This window comes from Lepidochelys kempii, chromosome 9, assembly GCF_965140265.1.
Source record: "Lepidochelys kempii isolate rLepKem1 chromosome 9, rLepKem1.hap2, whole genome shotgun sequence".
NCBI classification, from domain to species: domain Eukaryota; kingdom Metazoa; phylum Chordata; order Testudines; family Cheloniidae; genus Lepidochelys; species Lepidochelys kempii.
This window is the reverse complement of record NC_133264.1, coordinates 23949740-23970496: the sequence shown is the minus strand read 5'-3', so window position 1 is coordinate 23970496 and position 20757 is coordinate 23949740. Positions and strand designations below refer to the sequence as shown.

At 40.4% G+C, this 20757-nt stretch overlaps 1 protein-coding gene across 15 annotated transcripts in view; it reads left to right on the top strand.

Annotated features, from left to right (window-relative positions):
* LOC140917229 (lysosomal amino acid transporter 1 homolog) overlaps positions 1–20757 on the top strand; it is a 43808-nt gene that overhangs the window by 14173 nt on the left and 8878 nt on the right. For 4 of the 15 annotated variants that reach the window (XR_012160755.1, XR_012160756.1, XR_012160754.1 and 1 more), the window contains exons 1-9: positions 7347–7448; positions 7753–7877; positions 10418–10545; positions 12092–12440; positions 13812–13941; positions 16073–16163; positions 18131–18255; positions 20068–20163; positions 20308–20382. Coding sequence is in view for 12 of the 15 variants with exons in the window: in XM_073359586.1 (XP_073215687.1) it covers positions 12256–12440; positions 13812–13941; positions 16073–16163; positions 18131–18255; positions 20068–20163; positions 20308–20382 (702 nt within the window). In the remaining 3 variants the exon portion in view is untranslated. Of the gene's footprint in view, positions 1–1242; positions 1354–7346; positions 7449–7752; positions 7878–10417; positions 10571–12091; positions 12441–13811; positions 13942–16072; positions 16164–18130; positions 18256–20067; positions 20164–20307; positions 20383–20757 lie in introns of those variants that run through there. The other 11 variants (XM_073359594.1, XM_073359595.1, XM_073359592.1 and 8 more) reach the window with 8 other exon arrangements.

The window sequence follows — 20757 nt, the reverse complement described above, 5'->3', positions numbered from 1 at the left end:
TTCACAATATATTGCAGAGAATCAATTTTTTTCTTGTAAATTAAAAATGCAAACCAATAATCTCTATTATATAAACCAACATCTGGTCCTTTGTGTTCACAATATGATTCTGTAGTTCTTTCCCACAAGGTTTGAATTTATCGAGTACTGAAGCATACACATTGCATAAAAATCAAGAAATAGCAAATTGAATGTTCACCTTTCATGCTCAGCTCTGCAGTAAAAACGATTCAATTTCGCTGTCAAATACATTAGGGAGAAAAAGTACAAAATAGAGATAAATCAGATTAACACTTTCAAAGATAAATGGTATTTCAACCAAATTTAATCTTGCATTGGCAAAGTGCAAACTCATTTCAAAACATCTACTGTACATGGGATACTCAGCAGAGAACTAGTTATAATCATTTTGTAATTGCATTAGTGTGGGGAGGTTTTCAGCTAGACCAGAGGTGGGCAAGCTACGGCCCACGGGCCACATCCAGCCCACGGGACCATCCTGCCTGGCCCTTGAGCTCCTGGCTGGGGAGGCTAGCCCCTGGCCCCTCCCCTGATGTCCCCCGTCCCCGCAGCTACGCCGCCACGTGGGCAGCGGGGCTGTGAGCTCCTGCTGCTCTGAGCAGCATGGTAATGGGGCGGTGGTGGTGTGCGCATGGCGATGAGGGGGTTGGGTAGGGGGCCCCAGGGGGCAGATAGGGGACAAGGAGCGGTTGGATGGGGCAGAGGTTCTGCGGCAGTTGGGAACGGGGGGGGGGGGGGGTTGGATGGGAGTCCCGGGGAGCCTATCAGGGGGTGGGTGGGGTGGATAGGGGCCAGGGGGCAGTCAGGGGACAGGGAGCAGGTGGGTTGGATAGGGGGTGGGATTCCGGGGGAGGGGGGGAGTTTGGGGCAGGGGGTCCTGGGAGGGAGCGGTCAGGAGACAAGGAGCAGGTGGGGTTGGATGGGTCGGGGGTTCAGAGGGGGACAGTCGGGGGCGCGAAGTGGGAGGGGGTGAACAGGGGGCAGGGGCCAGGCTGTTTGGTGGCACAGCCTTCCCTACCTGGCCCTCCATACATACACCCCGATATGGCCCTTGGGCCAAAAAGTTTGCCCACCCCTGAGCTAGACTCATGGGGCAATGGAGCAATTTAGATCTGAGGTTAGGAGCTGGAATTCCAGTATCCAGTCCAATTGAGTTTAACCATAAAAGTTGTTTATTCCTTCTGTTCAAGCTAGTTTACCCCTCTGCTCTTCACTTAACAGAAAATGACTCTCCATGATTCTTGCTTGTCAAAAAGAACAAGAGTAAAGGAAGAGAGCTGGAAAGGAGATAAAAATTATACAAACTAGAAGCCTGATACTAACCATTTCCAGGTAAGCTACTCTGAGGTCCTGGATCCCAATCCAGCAGAGCACTTAAAAGTTTAACTATGTGAGTATTAATCCCACTGAATTCTATACTATGCACAAGCCTGATCCACTACTCATTGAAATGGATAGGAGTATGCCCATAGGCTGCAGTGGGCTTCAGATTGAGACACACGTGCTTAAAGTTAAACATATGTACACGTGCTTCACTAGATCAGGATCCTCATGCTCAACACCTGTCAAGATAAGGCCCCATGACAGTATAAATAGGGATTATGAGTTAAATTCATTGCTTACATAACTGAACGCTGCCTCATTGAAGTCAAAGATATGCATATAACCTATTGACTTTAGTAGGGTTGTACAAGAGAAGCTGGCTCAATATTTTTAGGGTTAAATCTGATGAAACACAGCTTTGAACTCCATCTTTAAATCTCTTGGGTTTAAATTTAGTTTTAAATCCAAATTCCAAACTTTTATTAATTCTTGCCAGTAGCTCTGCTTAGTCCAATAAGCTTTGCCAACTCTTGCAACTCTGGCAGCAGGTAGGCGAGGTAAAGATGGCACCGTCTTCTAAATAATTTCAAATATCAATTCCATTTTCTCCTACCACATAAATTCAAAATATTTTAATTGTAACAATATCACTGCCTTTTTCCCAGGGTTGGAAAAAAGAACATATCAAAATTATGTTGGCATTATTTCACCTTTAAAAAGTGATAAGCCCCATTGTGTATATAATGTCTCTTTGAGGCTGGTAACTACAGCACCTCTGCTCTGTGCTACCTATACAAAAGTTAACATGTCATGCAAACACAGACAATGAAGATATTTTATTTTTTAATATCAAGGCAACAAAGACATTCATAAATGTTAAATCCCTTGGACTAATGTATAATTCATTCTGTGATGTGCCAGTTGAACAAAATTCAGGTTTCAGAGTAACAGCCGTATTAGTCTGTATTCGCAAAAAGAAAAGGAGTACTTGTGGCACCTTAGAGACTAACCAATTTATTTGAGCATAAGCTGTAGCTCACGAAAGGTGCCACAAGTACTCCTTTTCTTTTTGAACAAAATTGTATCTATAAATATATAATGTTGTACAGTACTTTTTTTAAAATGTAGTTTATAAAATAATTGGCTTTCATTCACCAGATCATCTTCTCCTTATACATTTTTTTTTCAGTGGACATCAGGAATTGCAGTTCATGACTCAAGAGATACGTACATTTTCAAGCCTGAGTAAACTGGCCCCTGGTAATGTTTTACCACACAAACAATGGAATAGCAAAAGAACTGAAAATCTACAATTACCAGTACACTTACCTCTGACTTGGGCTGTGAGACCTGGGCATTAGAGCTGTATGGATATTTCAACTAGAATCATCAAAATACTCTAAATATTCCTTGGATTGAGTGTGAACTGTTTCCAGAATCTGTCACTGGTTTGCTCAAATTTTGTTTGGGTTCATGAACTGCTTATAGAGGTATATTGCTAAATGTTTTGCTCTCTCTTGTTGTCTGTATGTTTTATCAGACTACTGTTTGCAATGTAGTTCAAGTTCAATCCTGGTTCTTTCAGGCTGGTCACATATGGAAATTCACATGCTAGAAGTCATAAGGGTCTTGATTTTCTGAAGTGCTGAGCACCTATAAATCAAACTGCAGTTAATACGAGCTGCAGGTACTCAGCATTTGTGAAAACAAGGCTTGTGGTTCCTATTGGTTGGGCCTTGTGCTCAGAAGGATCAGCCAGTTCTGCAGAGGACATTTTCAGCTGATTTCTCAGGGGAAAGTGGGAGGCTGACAAAAGCTTATGCTCAAATAAATTTGTTAGTCTCTAAAGTGCCACAAGTACTCCTTTTCTTTTTGTGGATACAGACTAACACGGCTGCTACTCTGAAACCTGCATTTAAATTGAGTATCATGAATCAGCTGGAAAACTCAGAAGATCAACCATTTTTCCTGATATCTTTATCTGTTCAGCTGTCAATAGCCTATCATCTTCTCTAACTCCCCTCATTCCAGGGCATAATGTCATTATTATTTATACTTTGGCCCACAGAACAATTTTAATCCAGTTTTACAAGGTGTGTTGTATTTCCCTGAGCTCCAAAGTCTGTAGCTGCATCACTGCTGAAACCCAACCCATTTCTGGTTTTGGCAAACCAGAGTGAATCCATACAAACCCAAACTTTGCCTATGGATTTACTATAGGATTTGATCATTGGATAATTCAAACTTCAAACCCTGCAAATTGTATTTCACATACTAATTTGCAAACATCTTTTAAGTGGAATTTGAAAGGGTGCAAAGACCAGCTGGGCAACACCAGGCATAATAGGCTCTCAGTGAGAATTCCATACAGACAGAGCATACAGGACTCAGACCCTTTGTGAGGAATGACTGAAGTAAGGTCCAAATAGACCAGATATATTAAAAGCAGAGCTGGTAGCCCTGCCTATAGTTAAGGTTGCCCATCACTTTCCATTAAAAGGCCCTGCATTCATGTGCTTTTGATTGTGCCAAACTTAAACTAATTATGTTTAATCAGATTAGTATAAAATAATTAGTTTCATATGGTAAGGAATCCCATGACTTTTTGTGAGAAAGGGTATATAAATGTTAGTATTATAATACAAACTCAAGAGATTCAAGGCATATGAACATAATGTCATATACATGTCATTTTGATGGTGAAATGTAGATCATTTTAGCTTGGAAAATGGTGTCCTATATCTTTAAAACTCCAGTTGAAATAATGCCTCCCTTTTTAACTAACTATACTGACACTAGAGATGGCCAAAATTTTTTAATTAAAAAAATCCAAAAATCCATTTAATCAAAAAGAACTCAGGTTTTTGTGAAAACTTGAAAATAGATTTTTTTTTTGGTTGTTGAACACTTTAAAAAAATCCATTTTTTGTAGGGGAAAATGATTTCCTGACCAGCTCTGACATAAGTAATCATCATATAGGAACTTAGGAAGGATGATACAGGGGCTAGGATGCTAGCCTAGAATTTAAGAGACCCATGTTCAATAGTGCACCACACAGTCACTTAGTTTCTTGTGCCCCATTTCCCCATCTTTAAAATCGGGATAATAGCATTTCCCTATATCAGAAGGGTGTTGTGAAGAAAAAGACAAGTAGGGCATTCAGCTACTATGGTAATGGATGCTATATTCGTGTTTTAGGTAGGTTGTTGTAAGGCACATAAACTATTCCTTCTACAAGTCTAATTCCTATTGTACATGTATAAGAAGCTGTCTGCTTTTGCCAGTCAGCAACAGATGAGTCTCATAGACATAAACAGGGGAAATTTACAGTACCAGGCAAAGTCTGCTCAGCTGCCAAAAACAACAGTGAATCATTGGTTGAGCAGCAATTAAACCAGAACAATAGACCCAAAAGCCTGTCTTTATGCATTTTCCCAACCGTATACTGATTATCCAAGCCTCAAACAATATAGATATAAAGACTCTCAATGAAAATAGAAAGTAAAAGTTTATTAAACATTCAGTATCTTATATAATACTCTTCCCTATTAAAATATTTTTTAAATATTCATCTTTACAACACACCTCTTATGAAGATCACAGGATTGTACATTAGACTGTTTAGTATCTTGGCTCATAGTCTCTGTGCTGTTATTAGAGAAATGCTAAGGTAGCATTTAAGAGTAGCCAGTAACATGTAAAGTATAGCAGACACCACTAAGTGTCAGCAATATAAAGTACAGGCTCTAAAGACATCAGAAATGTCACCACAGTATTCAGAGGGCATAGCAACCATGAAAAATCCCAGTACATTTTTATTTCTCTCGTTTGGTGGATTCACTGCTTGTGAAAGGTGTTAGACTGACAGCCTTGGAAACTGTAGCCCTCTGTGTATCCTCAGGGAAGAGAAAGTACAGTCCAGATTTGGAAAGACCACACCAAGTTCATCCCTAGAGTAAATAGGTGCAACTTCCTCCTTATACCAAGGCTGATCACCCGCCTCTAGGAATGAGAAAGTAGTGCAGTCCCCTTTCCCATTCATTGCTTGGCCTTTCTACTGACACAGCCAGGAAGGGTGTCAATTAGTACCAACTGTGGTGACGGTGTTAGGTATAGACATCTGTTCTCTGGGAACTGAACTCAGATCATCAAACTATCAAATGTTACAAATTTAATTTTAGTATCCATTGCTAGTCAAAAACATGCAGTGAACTGTTATTTATGTGTGACAGTACTATTTACCAGATTAGGATAGATGGATGGTATGAAACTTCTCTCTCTCTCTCCCTCTTCTAGTTGAGCTGTAACAACTACTCCTTCAGCTCACTTGTCCAGGGCAGAATAACCAAATGCAACTTAATTTGCCACATTTTGAGGCCAAATGTGCGAGGTTATTTTATGTTATTTGTATGCAGCCATTGCAGTACAACAAGTAATTTGCATGAAGTATCCATCATTTCCTGTCCTGATTTAATAAAGCATCCCTATTCAGAAAAGCATGTGCTTCAGCACTGTTATTAATCAGAGCCTCAAACAGTTGTAAAAATCGCAGAGTACTTTCCAGCTTCTCCAGTAAGGCAAAGCACTTGTTTCTAGACCTTTAGGTTCATGAGACATTGGACCTTAAACCTGTCAGTAGTTCAAGATTTGAAGTTATTTTTTAAAACTGGCAGCTGTTTGAACATGGCTCAGGGTTTTGCAATAAGTCACAGTGGAGATAGATTAACGAGCAAAGTGCAAGTGAGGCAGTCAGTGGTGCATGATAAATGTGATTTATCACAAGGGTTTGCAGTTTATCGCGTTGATATCACCCCATAAACAGTATGTGGTAAAATATATATTCCATCCAGCAGAGGGCAGTACTAGAAACCAAATCATTACAAATTCATTTATGACTAGGTGATAGCGTAAAGTTATTTGGCATACATACTATGCTGACAGCTTGTGCCACACGCTCTCAAAGAAACTGCGGAACCACCTGATCAAAAAAAGCACGCTAAGAAGTGAGCTGTAGCTCACGAAAGCTTATGCTCAAATAAATTGGTTAGTCTCTAAGGTGCCACAAGTCCTCCTTTTCTTTTTGTAGAAGTCAGGGAGTGGCCTACTCCTACAAATTGTTCAGAATATGCTAAGCACCAAAAAAAGTTAAAAATAAATAAATAAAAGGTTAGATATTCAGACCTTGGCAGTTGAAAGTGTCATAAGCCACTGAGTGGAAACCGTTAAGCACAAATCAGCTGGAGATGAAAATCCTTTCTCTTGTCCTCTGCCACTGATGTAAGCGGTTAAGTGTGGCGATAGGAAATGAAATTACAGTGTTCCACCTTAGAGACTAACCAATTTATTTGAGCATAAGCTTTCGTGAGCTACAGCTCACTTCATCTGATGCATGTCAAGTATGCATCCGATGAAGTGAGCTGTAGCTCAGGAAAGCTTATGCTCAAATAAATTGGTTAGTCTCTAAGGTGCCACAAGTACTCCTTTTCTTTTTGCGAATACAAACTAACACGGCTGCTACTCTGAAACCCGTCATAGTGTTCCACGTTACTGGTACACTTCTGTGTGTGGGTCTGTTGACTCAGGGTGTGTACGGATACCTCTCTTGTGAGTGTATGCCACGTGTCTATGGAATGTGTCTGTGGCAACTGGGGTATCAGGGCCGCCCGGGGACTCTAGTAGTGTATGTTGTCGCTACCTGTGTATTATGAGTCAGTGCCTATGGGTATGTTTTCTATAGGTCTGTTTATGTTGGGTTACAATGTGTGATGTCAGTGGGTTGGTGTGTGTGACAGAGTTCATGGCTGTGGGTGGTGCCAACGAGCACAGCTGTGTGTGTACTGTCTGTATGCCAATTGTGTGGTTCCCTCTGGGTGGGCACTGCGTCAGCGAGTGTCTGCGTTGTGTGCCGAGTCGGTGTGCTCGCCCTGTGATGGGCAGATACCCCCCGCTGCCTGCAGAGGGCGCCCTGGCTCCGCTCCGGCCGCCGCTGCTCTCCGCTGCCCGGGCCCGCGACTGGGCGGGGCCGGGCCGGATGGCGGGACGCTGGGGAAGGCGCTGGACTGGGCCGGGCGCTGCCGCCGCCGAGCTGGGGCGGCAGAGGCAGGTTCGCGCTCGCCTGCTGCGTGCGGAGGCGAGGGGCTGGAGGGAGGCCGGAGACAGGGACCCCGTTCTTCTGGGGCTCGGCTGGAGGGAGCCGCGCAGGGCTTGTGGGGCTGCGCTGGGGCTTGGGCGGCAGAGGGACCCTCCCCGCGCTGGGCTGGGTGGTTACGAGGCCGGAGTCCCCGTCTCGGCAGTGGGGTCCGTTGCGGGGCCGGGATTCCCGTGTAGGCGGGGAGGGGGGTAGCCCCAGGGATCCCTGCTCTTGTATTGTGCTTTTGGGGTTCACTTCCTCCCCTCCCTCTCCACAGGGACTTTTTGCCCCCGGAAGGGACCTTCTGGTGAGCTAGGTAGCAGGCAGAGACCTGTGAGATTCAGCCTGGGACTGGGGATTCTCCCTCCCTTTGCCTGAAGGAAGCTGGGTAGCTATTGCCAGGTTGGTGCTTTGCCCTCCTCTTGGGTTTGTTTTCCCTCCCTCAAACAGCTCCACTTTGATCTCCCTTTGGCCCTGGCCATTCATGTCTGCCTCATACCTTTCTTTGGCCTCGGCGCTGTAAATTCAGCGGATCGCATTTACAGAGGGCACCGAATAAATACTGAAGGGAGGAGTAGCAAATACACATGGGGGCAGAGCAAACTGAAGGAGAGTTCATGAACTAAATATAAAGTTCTGGCCCTTCTCCCACACAGGAAATAGAGAGAGCTCTGGTGTGAAGTGTGTGCAACAGAATAACAGCAGCATCCAGATTAAAGTTAAATTATGTTCATTTGCTGGCTTTAAATACATCCTCATTACTTTTTTCTTCTTCTGACCCAATACTGAAGTTGCCTCGGGGAAGATATGGGCTCAGGATTAGGAGAATGATATTGTTTGAGTGGGATCACAATACAAAAAAGTTTAATAACCACCTCCATACATTATTATGCCAGTTCCCCCTGTGGCACCTTCAAAGAATTCCAGTTCTTCTAAAGACTGGGACAGGGCCTCTGGGATGGATTTTGGCAGCTTGTGTTTGACCTACACCCAGTGTTCTCAGTCTGTCAGTGTACCTGTGAGATGGCTATTTAGCTCACATGCTACTACTGCTCACCTTGCTCCTGGATGGCTTGTCCCCTTTCAAAAATTGACTTTATTTCTCCAGCTGAATTTTACCAGGATAAACTGGGAGCTCCCTATTGAAAAAAATTAGGTTTTTTTTCCCCTCAAATGTGATATACATATTTGATTGTTGATCCTAAAGAGACAATCACCCATGCTGAGAGCATGCAACCAGTAAAAGGATTATTTAAAGAAAATAGGAACATGAGAGTTGTAGGAGTAAAATAGGAGGATCAAGTGAATGAAATAAGTTGTAAGTCTTATCACATAGACTAGTTCCACTGATTTTGTTAGGAATACGTAAATACAAATACTGCACAACTGATTTTTCCCTTCCAAAATCTCAAGCTGGATTTAATTAATATTATTATTTGAAACTGGGGGGGGGGAGGGGACGACGACGACCACTTTCAAACACATAAATTCATAGTCAGGCACCTGTAAGGGAGTCTTATTGCTTGGTATCCAAGAAGAGAGGCACTCAAAACTCAGTGGCCACTTGTGAAAATTTGCCTGCCTGCAGCTTTCCCAAGGAGAGACAGGAGGTTTATGGCAGATCTCCTGAGTCCTAATACAGCCGCTTTACTACAAGGCCTGCCTTCCTCTCCTCAATATGATCTTAGGGCTTGTCTACCTAGGGAAGTTTTCTGGGATAAGGTAGGGTGGGAATTTAAAGCACAGTAGCTCTTCTGATCAATTTCCTCATGTAGACAAGCCCTTATTACAAGTCTTTCTGAGATCTGAGTACTGTGTTCTAAGTCATTCATTATGGTAGAAACAGCATGTAATTGAGAATAATTTTTCCAAGGACTTAATGGCAGTAACTACAGTATGTATAGTAATCTCAAAAGAAAAGCCAGTAAAATATCTAGAGGAAAAAAAAATTTTAACCCTCTTACAGAAATACTGGGTTGTGCACGTAAAGAGTTGTGATGAAAGCAAAAGATAGATGCCTCCTTACATTTTCTTTTCCTTTTATTGTCACTGGTGACTCAGACAACACATTTTTCTCTTTCTGTTGTACCTATCGTCTTATCCTCTTGTCTCTGCTCAGGGAACGTAGTCAGTTTTGAGGAACCTAATTGAAAAAAAGTAACCTCATGAGCTTTAAGAAGTTGTTGGAAAAAATTTAAAATTTCTGTGCAGAAGGGACAAAAAGGTGTATTAGCTTCCTCAAGTGGATTAAACTGGTCTGAGCCCAAGAAATCCTGCAATATTCCACCATCATTAATAGATATGAGAATTTAATCAAATTGCTCATTTATCTAGCCCATTCTACAGATCTGTGAAATAGGCATTGCAAGAAATGGAATCTGACAGCTAAATGTTCAGATTATATGGGTGCCGTGGGTGCCCAGATAATTACTTTCAGAGTAGCAGCCATGTTAGTCTGTATTCGCAAAAAGAACAGGAGTACTTGTGGCACCTTAGAGACTAACAAATTTATTTGAGCATAAGCTTTTGTGAGCTACAGCTCACTTCATCAGATGCTCACAAAAGCTTATGCTCAGATAAATTTGTTAGTCTCTAAGCTGCCACAAGTACTCCTTTTTAAATAATTACTTGTTAACCAACCTTTAGAAAATGTAAGAATCTCTCACAACAATAATACTTTCTGAATGACTGAAGATACTTGCCCTTTGGCATCATGCCTAACAATTGGTGTGGTCCATGACTTCAGTGGTGCAAGATCAGGCAAGTGTATCTAAAACATGCCTGTCTCCCCTGTCACCATCCACACACAGTTGTTAAACATAAAAAGTGACTTGCAGAAATGGCTACAAAGATCAGTGACCTCAGCAGTAAGTGCTGAGCCATTCACTAGCCAGGCTAAATGGGGGATTCAGTACAACGTCAATATATATTTTTATTTTTAGGTGCTGTGACATCAGTTCCCCCCCAAGGCCGTCCAGCTCTATCTGCAATGTGATGCCCCAGCCTGCACCACATTATGATAATACAGCTACCAGAGGTCTCATGGAAGTATAGAACAAGCCCTGGGAGGGTAAAGCTAATCCCAATTTTATAATGTACAGCATTTATTTTATGCCATCAACCTGTAAGATTTCAAAAGATATTGAAAATAGCTTGTTGTATTGTAAAAACAGCTTCAACCCAATCCCTTACAGACTGGCTACATAATCTAACATGGTTCTGTGTTACCTATAGTGGAACAGTGTGCTCTCACACAGATATTAATCATTCGTGTTATGCACTTGGAAGTGTGTGTATAAAATCTCTAGAAACCTGAAATGACTTTCTTGAAATTCTGTCATTAACCTAAGAGTAAGATTTGTCAGTGTGGTGCTGAGGCATGTAATTCCCCTCCCAGCCCCATTCCCACGCGTATGATATATGGAATTTAGACTCTGTATCTGTGGTATCTTCATGCAGACTTCACTCTGGAGTTGCTACTGACACCTCCACAACACCCTTGGAAAGCTTGTTTTCTAGTTCATTCCATGTTACTTGGTCAATGGCATACTGAAGATAAACTTGTACTTCCTGAAAGCCATTTGTTTTAATTTTACTCAGTGCTGAGGCATGCCTTATTTGTGTTTAGAAAAACTGGTGTTTCTTGAGCCTTTCAAGTTAGAAATGTAACTTACCAGCTGAAGCAAACAACAAAAAACAAGTTTGAAATACTGGGTATTTTACTTGAAATACAGAAATATAAAACTTGCCAAACTTATAATAAGGGGAAAACAAATTTTAGAAATCCATTGTGAATGTGATGTTTTGTGGCCTGATTCAAAGAAATATATTCTGGAGGACTTATTTGGAAAGTTACAAGAAATCAATATTATGTGATTTAGACTCCAGACCAAGTTTAAACAGAATCCTATTCTTAATTATCTGACATCATGAACAAATTCTGATGTAACAGATTTCTTCTTAAATGCTTGGAGATATCAGAGAGCCAGAATATGAAGCCCTTATTTGCACTGGTAAGCAATACTTACATGAGCGGTTACATTGAAGTCAGTGAGGGTATTCATGTGAGCGAGTATTCACAAATGTGAATGAGGGGTTCACAATCTGACCCATTATCATTAAAAAGGGTATTTGGTAGCCCATTATTTCAGTGGGCTAATCTTACCCTAAGAGGCCTGGATTCAAAACCTGGCTTTCGTCTGAAGGGTAAGTGAGTTGCTTGATTTACATTACCCTGTAGTGTACAGTTTTTTCACATTACAGATATATTAAAGTTTAGTACCACTGCACAACTGTCAGTCTACCAAAGGCAGACCAGGTACTCAAATGCCACAGGTGACGTAAATTAGGATTATGCATTAGTACATTGTGTGGAGTAACCTGTACGGTATTTGCTTGTGTAATACCAGGTTCTGGGCAATGCCATTTTTCCTTTTTAATAAACAGTAAATATAAGCAAGTGCATTATGGATTAGAGTCTGTATTTGCAGTTTTATTCTGTTTGACTTTATGTTCCCAAACAATGTTTCCTGTGGCCAAATTACTGAAAACTTTGATCTGGTCTTTTAAATTGATATAGTCACACTGGCTGTATTTTGTGTCATTGAATTTGGCAGGTCCATTTATAAGATTGGAAATATCTGCTATATCAAGTAATCCGTCTGGATGTGGAGGTTTTTTGAGAGAGAGGATATTCAGCATTGATAAACGGATTTGTGGATTTGCATGGGGTAAAAACAGAGCCAAAAATAAACGTCTGAAATTGAATCTCAGCACTTGAATGATGGCTCCTCAGCTGTATACACATGCTTTCAATATCTCTTCAGTAGAGAATAGGAGATTGTGTATAAATGGAACACCATGGATTTGGCATCTCTTGGAAGAATGTGTAGAAAATGCGTGGGAGTACTGGAGCGTTGTCATAGGACTGATTTCCATTGTCTGTTTTCTGTTTGCTGCACTACCGTAAGTTTAAAATCTTAAGCAGTCTTCAGATTCACATGAGTAATCTTGCCTGAAGCCTTTTTCAAAAGCTGCCTTTTTAAAGTTGATCTTGGATACATTTCTGTTTCCATCTGCATAATAGCATATGCCAAAGTAGTATGATGTTCATGTTTAGAACAGTATTTCAGTATTTGGTGGTTGGCAAAAGAGCTTGATGTACTTATTTTATTGCGCCAATCTGACACAAATCTCTGCCGCTGAAAGCAAATGAGAATAGGGCCATGTCTACATTAGCGAGCTTACGGCGGCATCAGTGCAGCTGCGCCACTGTAAGATCGTTCCTATTGCCACTCTATGCCTATGGGAGAGAGCGCGCCCATTGACAAAATAGCTACTGCCACTCATGGAGGTGGTTTTATGTCAGCAGGAGAAGCTCTCCTACCAACATAGCACAGTGCACACTACCACTTATGCCAGCCAAACATACGTCATTCAGGAGGGTAGTTTTTTTCCCCACATGGCTGAAGGACATAAGTTTGGCCAACAGAAGTGGTAATGTACATGGCCTATGTCACCCTCACCTCATCTCTCCTACACTTGCATGTGTGCACACACCTGCAGTCTTTAGTGGAGAGTGGACTAATATTATTTAAACCACATGTTATGTGTCACATACTATCCTGCTGCTCCTGGTCAATGAACACTGGGACTGAGAAAGGGTCAGAAACGGAGTGTCGGTCAGCATTTCTGCAGTGCTGTGTGAGGTGCTTATGCTGGGTTCATATTTCAAATATGCAGGTAGGGAATAGCAGGAGCTGAATAGATGAAAATGTCTCCACATAGGGAGAATATTAGTTACTGAACTAGTAAAGGGTGTCTGGAAATCATGAAGAATAAAACCATTTTTGAGCCATTCAGCCTCTGAAATATTATTTGAAAGACACCTTTACATTAAAACTGTGACGTTGGTGAGCATTGCATTAAACTGCTAATAGACTCTCATCCCTCTGTCATAGAAGCTTTGTGTATCCCTCGCCATTTTATTGCAAAATGTGAATGTTTTTCCAGTTTCAACATTACTAAAGATGGTTACTACAGCATGGTACATCAAACACTAATAGCTTGGTTATGCTGTTCAAATGGTGTGTTTCACTCCCTGCCATGGAAAAATAGCACATGCAAGCAAGCAGTATTGGGGACAGGTTGAGCCTGTTATTTCTAGGCTTAAGAGAACCAGAAATATTGAGCTGGACGTATTTTTTTCAAAATACTAGTTTTGTCATTTAGTCCCTCTACAGGAAATTCCTTGTGACTGGGCTTTTTTAAAGTAAAATGTATTTAAAGAAGTTAAATGTTTCATGTTTGCATCTCTTGTGATTTTTTTTTTCATAGTCAACTTTATGTTGCTTATCAGAATGGAAAAGTGGACCAAGCACTCTCTCTGGGCTTTTTGCTGTGTTGGATTGGTGGGGACCTTACAAATTTCATAGGCTGTTATTTAACAAATCAACTGCCAATTCAGGTAATCAGCTTTTCTACATGATGATTTATCATTTTTAAAATATATATTTTTAGCTATTGCAGGGAGAGACAGATACTAGAAAAGCAAATTATCGCCAAGTTTGCTCTCTTCATCTACTCATCACCCTTTTATAAGTTTGTATTGTGTGGCTTCGTTAGCACAGTAGAAGTGATCCTGTATCACGAGCTAGTTCCCTTTATACTATTACTTGTATTGCATAAACCATTTCACACAATTAAGCATTTAAGTAGACTAAATGGGCTTTATTTGATAAGAAGTTCAGTGGGAATTTTCCAGTTTATTTTCAAAGTAAGTTTCCCTCATAAGTCGGGTTGAGTGTGAGTGGAGTCAATTAACTTTTTGTAGTCTAACAACAAAATCAAATTGTTCTAGAATAGTAGAAATGTAGGACTGGAAGGGACCTTGAGAGGTAATCTAGTCCATCGCCCAACCCAGGCAGGACCAACTATACCTAGATCTTCCCTGACAGGTGTTTGTCTAACTGGTACTTAAAATCCTTAATGAGAATTTCACAACCTCCCTTGGTTACCTATTCCAGTCCCTACAGTTAGAAAGTGTTTCCTCATATCTAACCTAAATCTCCCTTGCTGCAGATTAAGCCAATTATTTCTTTTCCTGCCTTCAGAGGGCATGGAGAAAAATTGATCACAGTCCTCTTTATAACAGCTCTTAACATATTTGAAGACTTACCAGGTTCCCCCCCCCACAACTTCTTTTCTCAAGATTAAACATATCCGGTGTTTTTTAACCTTTCCTTATAGGTCAGCCTCTCTTTGAACATTTTTGTTGCTCTCTTCTGAATTGTCTCCAGTTTGTCCACATCTTTCCTAAAGTGTGGACCCCAAAACTGGACACAGTACTCCAGCTGAGACTTCAGCAGTGCAGAGAAGAGCAGAAAAATTACCTCCTATGTCATACATACAACACTTCTGTTAATACACCCCAGAATATTAGGTTTTTCACAACTGCATCACATTGTTGGCTCACATTCAGTTGTGATCCACTATAACCCAAAATCTTTTTCTGAAGTACTACTGCCTAACCAGTTGTTCCCCATTTTGTATTTGTGCATTTGATTTTTCTGTCCTAAGTACTTTGCACTTGGCTTTATTAAATTGCATCTTGTTGATTTCAGACCAGTTCTCCAAGTTAGAATCATAGAACTGGAAGGGACCTCGAGAGGTCATCTAGTCCAGTCCCCTGCACTCAAGGCAGGACTAAGTATTATATAGACTATCTTTGAGAGGTGTTTGCCCAACCTGCTCTTAAAAATCCCCAGTGATGGAGATTCCACCGATATCCTTTTAAATTGAAGCTCTTGCCTCTTTTCCTTGGCCAGTTGTCTATTAGTAAAGAAAAGGAACTAGGTCAAAGATGGGTTTATCCGTGAATAACTTGAAAAGAGTACTTATTGTAGGAATAGGAAGATTTCTCTGTGAAAAATACCAATGTAGCTAGGCATTGATACTTTAGCTGGATCTGCAACCTTTTCTGCCTTTACTGATCTCCCTTCCCCTCTTGCTTTAAAAAAAAATGTGCTTCGTAAGCTGGAAGGCTGTCACAGGCCATAGGGGAGACAAAGACTGGGTGGAGACTAATTCCAGTTTGTAACACAGTTCTGCAGAAGATCCCTGTTCAGGCAGCATTACCCATTCTATCTCCCCAGCTGGGCAATAGCAGGACAGCCAGCCACACCCTTTTCGTATGGGGGAGGCAGTGAGCGTGCACCCTGCCTTCCTAAGTGAACTTCTGGCGCCCAGATGGGGCAGAGACACATCTCTGGGTAAGGGAAGGGATTAACACCTAGCCCAGATAGGGATTGTGCCACATTCCTTTAAAATCTGTTTAAACCTTTGCAGTTGTAGCAGTAGTTGGACTGCGTAGCTCAAGCTCTGTGCTGCCTCAGGTCTAAGGACCAGGAATTTGCCTTCCTGTAAATATATACTACAGTGCTCTGCAGCAGCCTAACTTGGTTTGTATCCTAAACAGCTTTTTTGCAAACTTTTGGCACTTATCATCTCTGTGTTCTCTACATCATGTAAATCATTTCCAAAAAGACCATCCTATTTTGTTGAACGTATAAGAAGGTGCATCTTATGATTTCTTTTAGATTGTCACTGCCATCTTTTATGTTAACATGGACATAATTGTGATCTCACAGTTTGCCTACTATAAGCTCAAGAATCAGAAGACAACAAAATGTAAGATTTTCAACAATTAATTCATTTCCCACAATATGAAGTGGAATACTTTGGTCCTTGATATTCTTTTCTTAAACTTTCAAGTATGAGTTTTCAGAGGGGTTTAAAAGGAGGTGAGCACCCAAATCCCAGTTCAAGTGTTCTTAGGCCCCTGTGAAATCTCATTCTTCCCCCTTAGGGCATGATTTACAATTTTTGCAGAGTAATTTATATCTATCCCTAAATTCAACTAGTCTGTTCAGAATTTGTTACATATTCCTAGTTGCCAAAATTCTGTAATAGCTGTGAGTATTTTCTATGTAAGACTGTCACTTTATATAGGTGTTTAAAAAATGCAATAATTTGTGGAATCTAGTTGCTTGCTTTAGCTTATTCCTTAGTTTTACTATCTACTTTCAGCTATCTAAACATATGTAAAAGAAGATTGAAAGCTTGCATTTCTTTCCATTAGGTTATGTTCAATTAGTTTCCCTGATTTTGATCAAAGTTAGACTTTTTATTTTGTATTTGCTAACTGCATAAAATAACTTGACATTTTCATGTGTTCTGTATCTATAACTATACATAGTCAAAAAGACCCAATGGAAAAGGAATGAAATTACTTGATTTGCTTCATAAAATCCTGCAAGTAATTATAGTGTTTAATCTTGGAAAATTTTCAGTCTTCCATTTATATTGCAATAGCAGTCAAAGTTCTGTTCAAATTGTAAAAGCTCAGGAAAAACAGCATACCTGACTATATCAATAGAAACATTTTTAAGTCAAAATATAAATATTCAAATTAAAGGTCTAACAAAGGTAATAAAAAGCGGAGTTACAACTTAGACGTGCCCAGCTAAATAAAGAACCAAGGGCAGCAGATATGGAACTGCTCTTAAATCCATGCAATATCTAACCACATCAAGATTAAAATTACATGGTGTGTCCTTAGCTCTGATTTTCTTTGTTTTTATTTCATAACCTTAAAAAAATAAAAGGATATTCACAGGTCCGGCTGCTGTGCCACTTTTCAGTCACACTCGTGCCTAACTAGAAGGCAAAGGATAGTTTTCAGGTTAAGGTGGTGGAGTGGGACTCCAGAGATCTGGATTCAGTTCCCAGCTCTACCTCAGACTCGTGTGTGACCTTAGGCAAGTCGGTTTGGGCCAGATATTTAAAGGTATTTAGCTGGTGCTGCGCTCAATATTGCAAAGTCTAATTGATTTATGAGACTTGATTAATTTTCAAAAGGAATTTAGGAGTTTAGATGAGTGCAGCACCAGCTAAATATCTTTAAATATCTGGGTCTTAGTCTTCGTGCTTCAGATCCCCATCTGTTAAATGGCAATAGTAATATGTCCTTTGTCTTGGCTGTTTAGACTGCAAACTCAAAGGGCAGGGACTTTCTCTTGCTGTATATCAGTACAGCTTCTAGCACAGTGGAGTGCTGATATCATCTGGAGCCAGTAAGCATGACTGTATTATAATACAGGAGCTACCTTATCTACTGAATTATTTATAATATTTTCTGCTATTTTGAAATCCTTTGTAGGTGACTATAGCCCCAATCCAGCAAGTCACATAAGCACATGCTTAACTTTAAGCATGGGTAATCCCACTGATTTGAGTAGGACCACTCATATGCTTAGTTAATCATGTACTTAAGTGCTTTGCTGGATGGACCTGTATTAACAGCAAAGCCTTTGGGACAAATGGAATGAAATTTACATTCCAAATGTCTTTGTATTTGGGGTGTTTAATCAATACTTGTGGAAAGAAAGTGTTCTGTTCTATTGTATTTAGCAACTTTTTGATTATTGTACTAGCTAAACCTGAATGTGTTAGCAGGAGCTAGTTTAAAAAGTGGATTGAATGTGAAACTTGTCTTCACTTGAAGATGTTTAACTCTATATGCTAAATTACAAGCAAATAGCAATGTTACTAGCCAACAAGTCATTTGTCAGCTGACTTATTGTATTTTATTGTAGGCAGCATAAACCTGAAGAATTTCTGTGTAACCTGGGTCTTGATGTGTATAACATTGTGTGTAATTTTACCCAGTCAGCTACTGCTACGAAACCAAGACCAGAGTACTGTGCTGGAAGCTAGCAAGGTAGTTTGTTTTTTAGTTAACGTCCCGCCTTCACAAAAAGACTATAAATAAAATTTTGGTAAGGATTGTGGCTATGCTTCTTAGGAATTTGCATGATGATCCTAATTGCTTTAGTAATTGTGTGCGCAATATTATGGGTATTTGTTTGAACGATACTTGCCAAACCCCCACCCCAAAATATAGAAGTTGCCTAAAAACAGCCATGGAGATGTCTTGCAGTTAAGTCTTTCTGTCTTGATGTTTGACATCAGGCTGTATTTCCAGCTGGTGTTATTAAAATGCAGGCAATTAGGCATTACACAGCTTTCCAGTTTCTATGAGTGGAAATTCTGAAATGATTATAATTATTTGTAATTAACTTGTTTAGCTACATATACTAATTAACTGAATTTTTCTGTAGTCATTTAAGGCAGTAGTAAAAATCACTATTGTTTTCTTTTAAATTTGTGGCCTGAAAATATTAACTGAGACATTAAAATCTGTCACAGTGAATTGGGGGTTCTTTTTTCTCCTAAAGAAATTTTGAGTGCACTCATGCAAGCTTTCAGCTCGCATTGTTTTCATAGTTTGTACCTAAAGAAATCTTTTTCCATCTTCTGAAAGAAGGCAGGCTCCTTTTCTTCTCCCCTCTACCCAACCTGTTTAGATTTTCCTTCAAAAGAGTGAGGACCATAATCTCACACTTCTCCCAAACTGAGAATATTTCTTGATGCATTCCTAGCTCTAGGCTACTGCTGCATTATTTCAATTATTGTACCTGCCTACTGAGGAAAAAGATGTACATGAAGTAATGACTTAGTGCAAACAAATGGAGCATAGTTCATGTTATGTAATATCCCTTCTCCTGAATAGGGGCAGGAGTTTGGGAGGATATTGTCCCTCTTTTGAATTTTGCAAGCTATGAATTTACGCTTTTTAAGATGCACTTTATCTTACTAATGGAGCTATATTAGAATGCATAACTCTGTAGATTAAATTAGAGTAACATATGAATGCACCTTCTCTTCACTGATACTAGGTAACATAGGCAGTCATTTGGAGACTGGAAACCCAGGTTTAGCCTCTGATGTGGGAAGAAATTACACTTGTATCTGCTGTTGCCTAATACGAGAGTTGAGCGGTACATAGGTGATGGAACTAGGGGTGCTGCCAGTGGCTTTATGTGGTTTCCATTATATACATGGCTCACAGTTTGGTTAAATGGCTCTCAGCACCCCTCCCCCTGCTATAAAAATTGTTCCAGCACTCCTGGAGGGGTATATTCCACCATTTTGCTGATCTTCGTAATAGTGCTGGTTTATTACCTATACAGTAATCCAAACTACATTGCTCAGCAGGGAAGCCTTATTTTCAAAATGTAGCAGAGTGGGGAAATTAACACAATTCATGTTGAACACAGTGGAAAAGTCATTAAGTGTCATGCTTTCTTGCCACAATGTGCTTTGCTTTTCACTGGCCATTGCTGTAGTTCTTAATTTTGACTTTAATCACCGAGTCTAGCTCTTTCACTATTGAGAATAGATGCATTTTGCATTAATGTTTAGCATTAAATCCCAACTGTTGCATGTAACTAGCTTTGATTCTGATGTGCACCACTCTGAGGTAAAGATCAAACTCTTTCTAGCAGTCACCTCTTTGGCCATTTACAGCAGCATTGAACTGCTTTGAAGGGAGTTCTGATCCAGTCCCTTTCCAGAAAGTCAGTGGCCATAATGCAGGCCTTGAGAGGAAGTTAAACTGTAAGTTAAAACCTCTTGAAATGTTAAAAGGTATTTTTAAACAAAATCTTTGTGTTTTTTGTTGGTTTTTCAGAACACTCTTGGTATGATAGAAATGTCAGGCTTCATTTGTGGCTATGTATCTTGCATGTTTTACTTGGGATCTAGATTTCCCCAGCTGTATAAAAACGTAAGTATATTTTTGAGAGAGTTCACTTAAATTGCATAATGCTTCCTGTTGCTTGATACACTGGAATCTTCCTCTCATTGAACACAAACTTCCATTTCCATTTGAAATCTGAACTTTGCATTTGGAACTATCTGAAATGGGAAGAGGCAAGGAAGGAAAACTGCACATCTTTCAGAGAGGACAGGAGAAGTAGATCTGAATCTGAAGGTGGGGGCAGAGGTATGCATTGCACATGAAAAGCAAACATACAGTTTATATCTCTAGATTGCCAAGTGTTCTCTATTAAATAAGTAAGTAAACAATGTAGAGAGTTTTATAGAGTACAGTGAGTTAAAACATAATCCACTATGACTTCAAAAATCCCATTATTGATTTCATAATCTTCCTACTGTCAGTGAATAAGGCTGCAATCCTTTCATGGAGGTCGCAGAAGTCACAGATTCCATGACTTTCTATGACCTCTGTGACTTCCGCAGGGGCTGGTGTGTCTGACTTCAGGGCCACCCGAGCAGCCCCTGCTCAGGTAGCCCACAGCCAGCAGCACCGGCCAAGGCTGGAGTGACCCATGACCAGCTCCTCCGGTGGTCCCCAGGG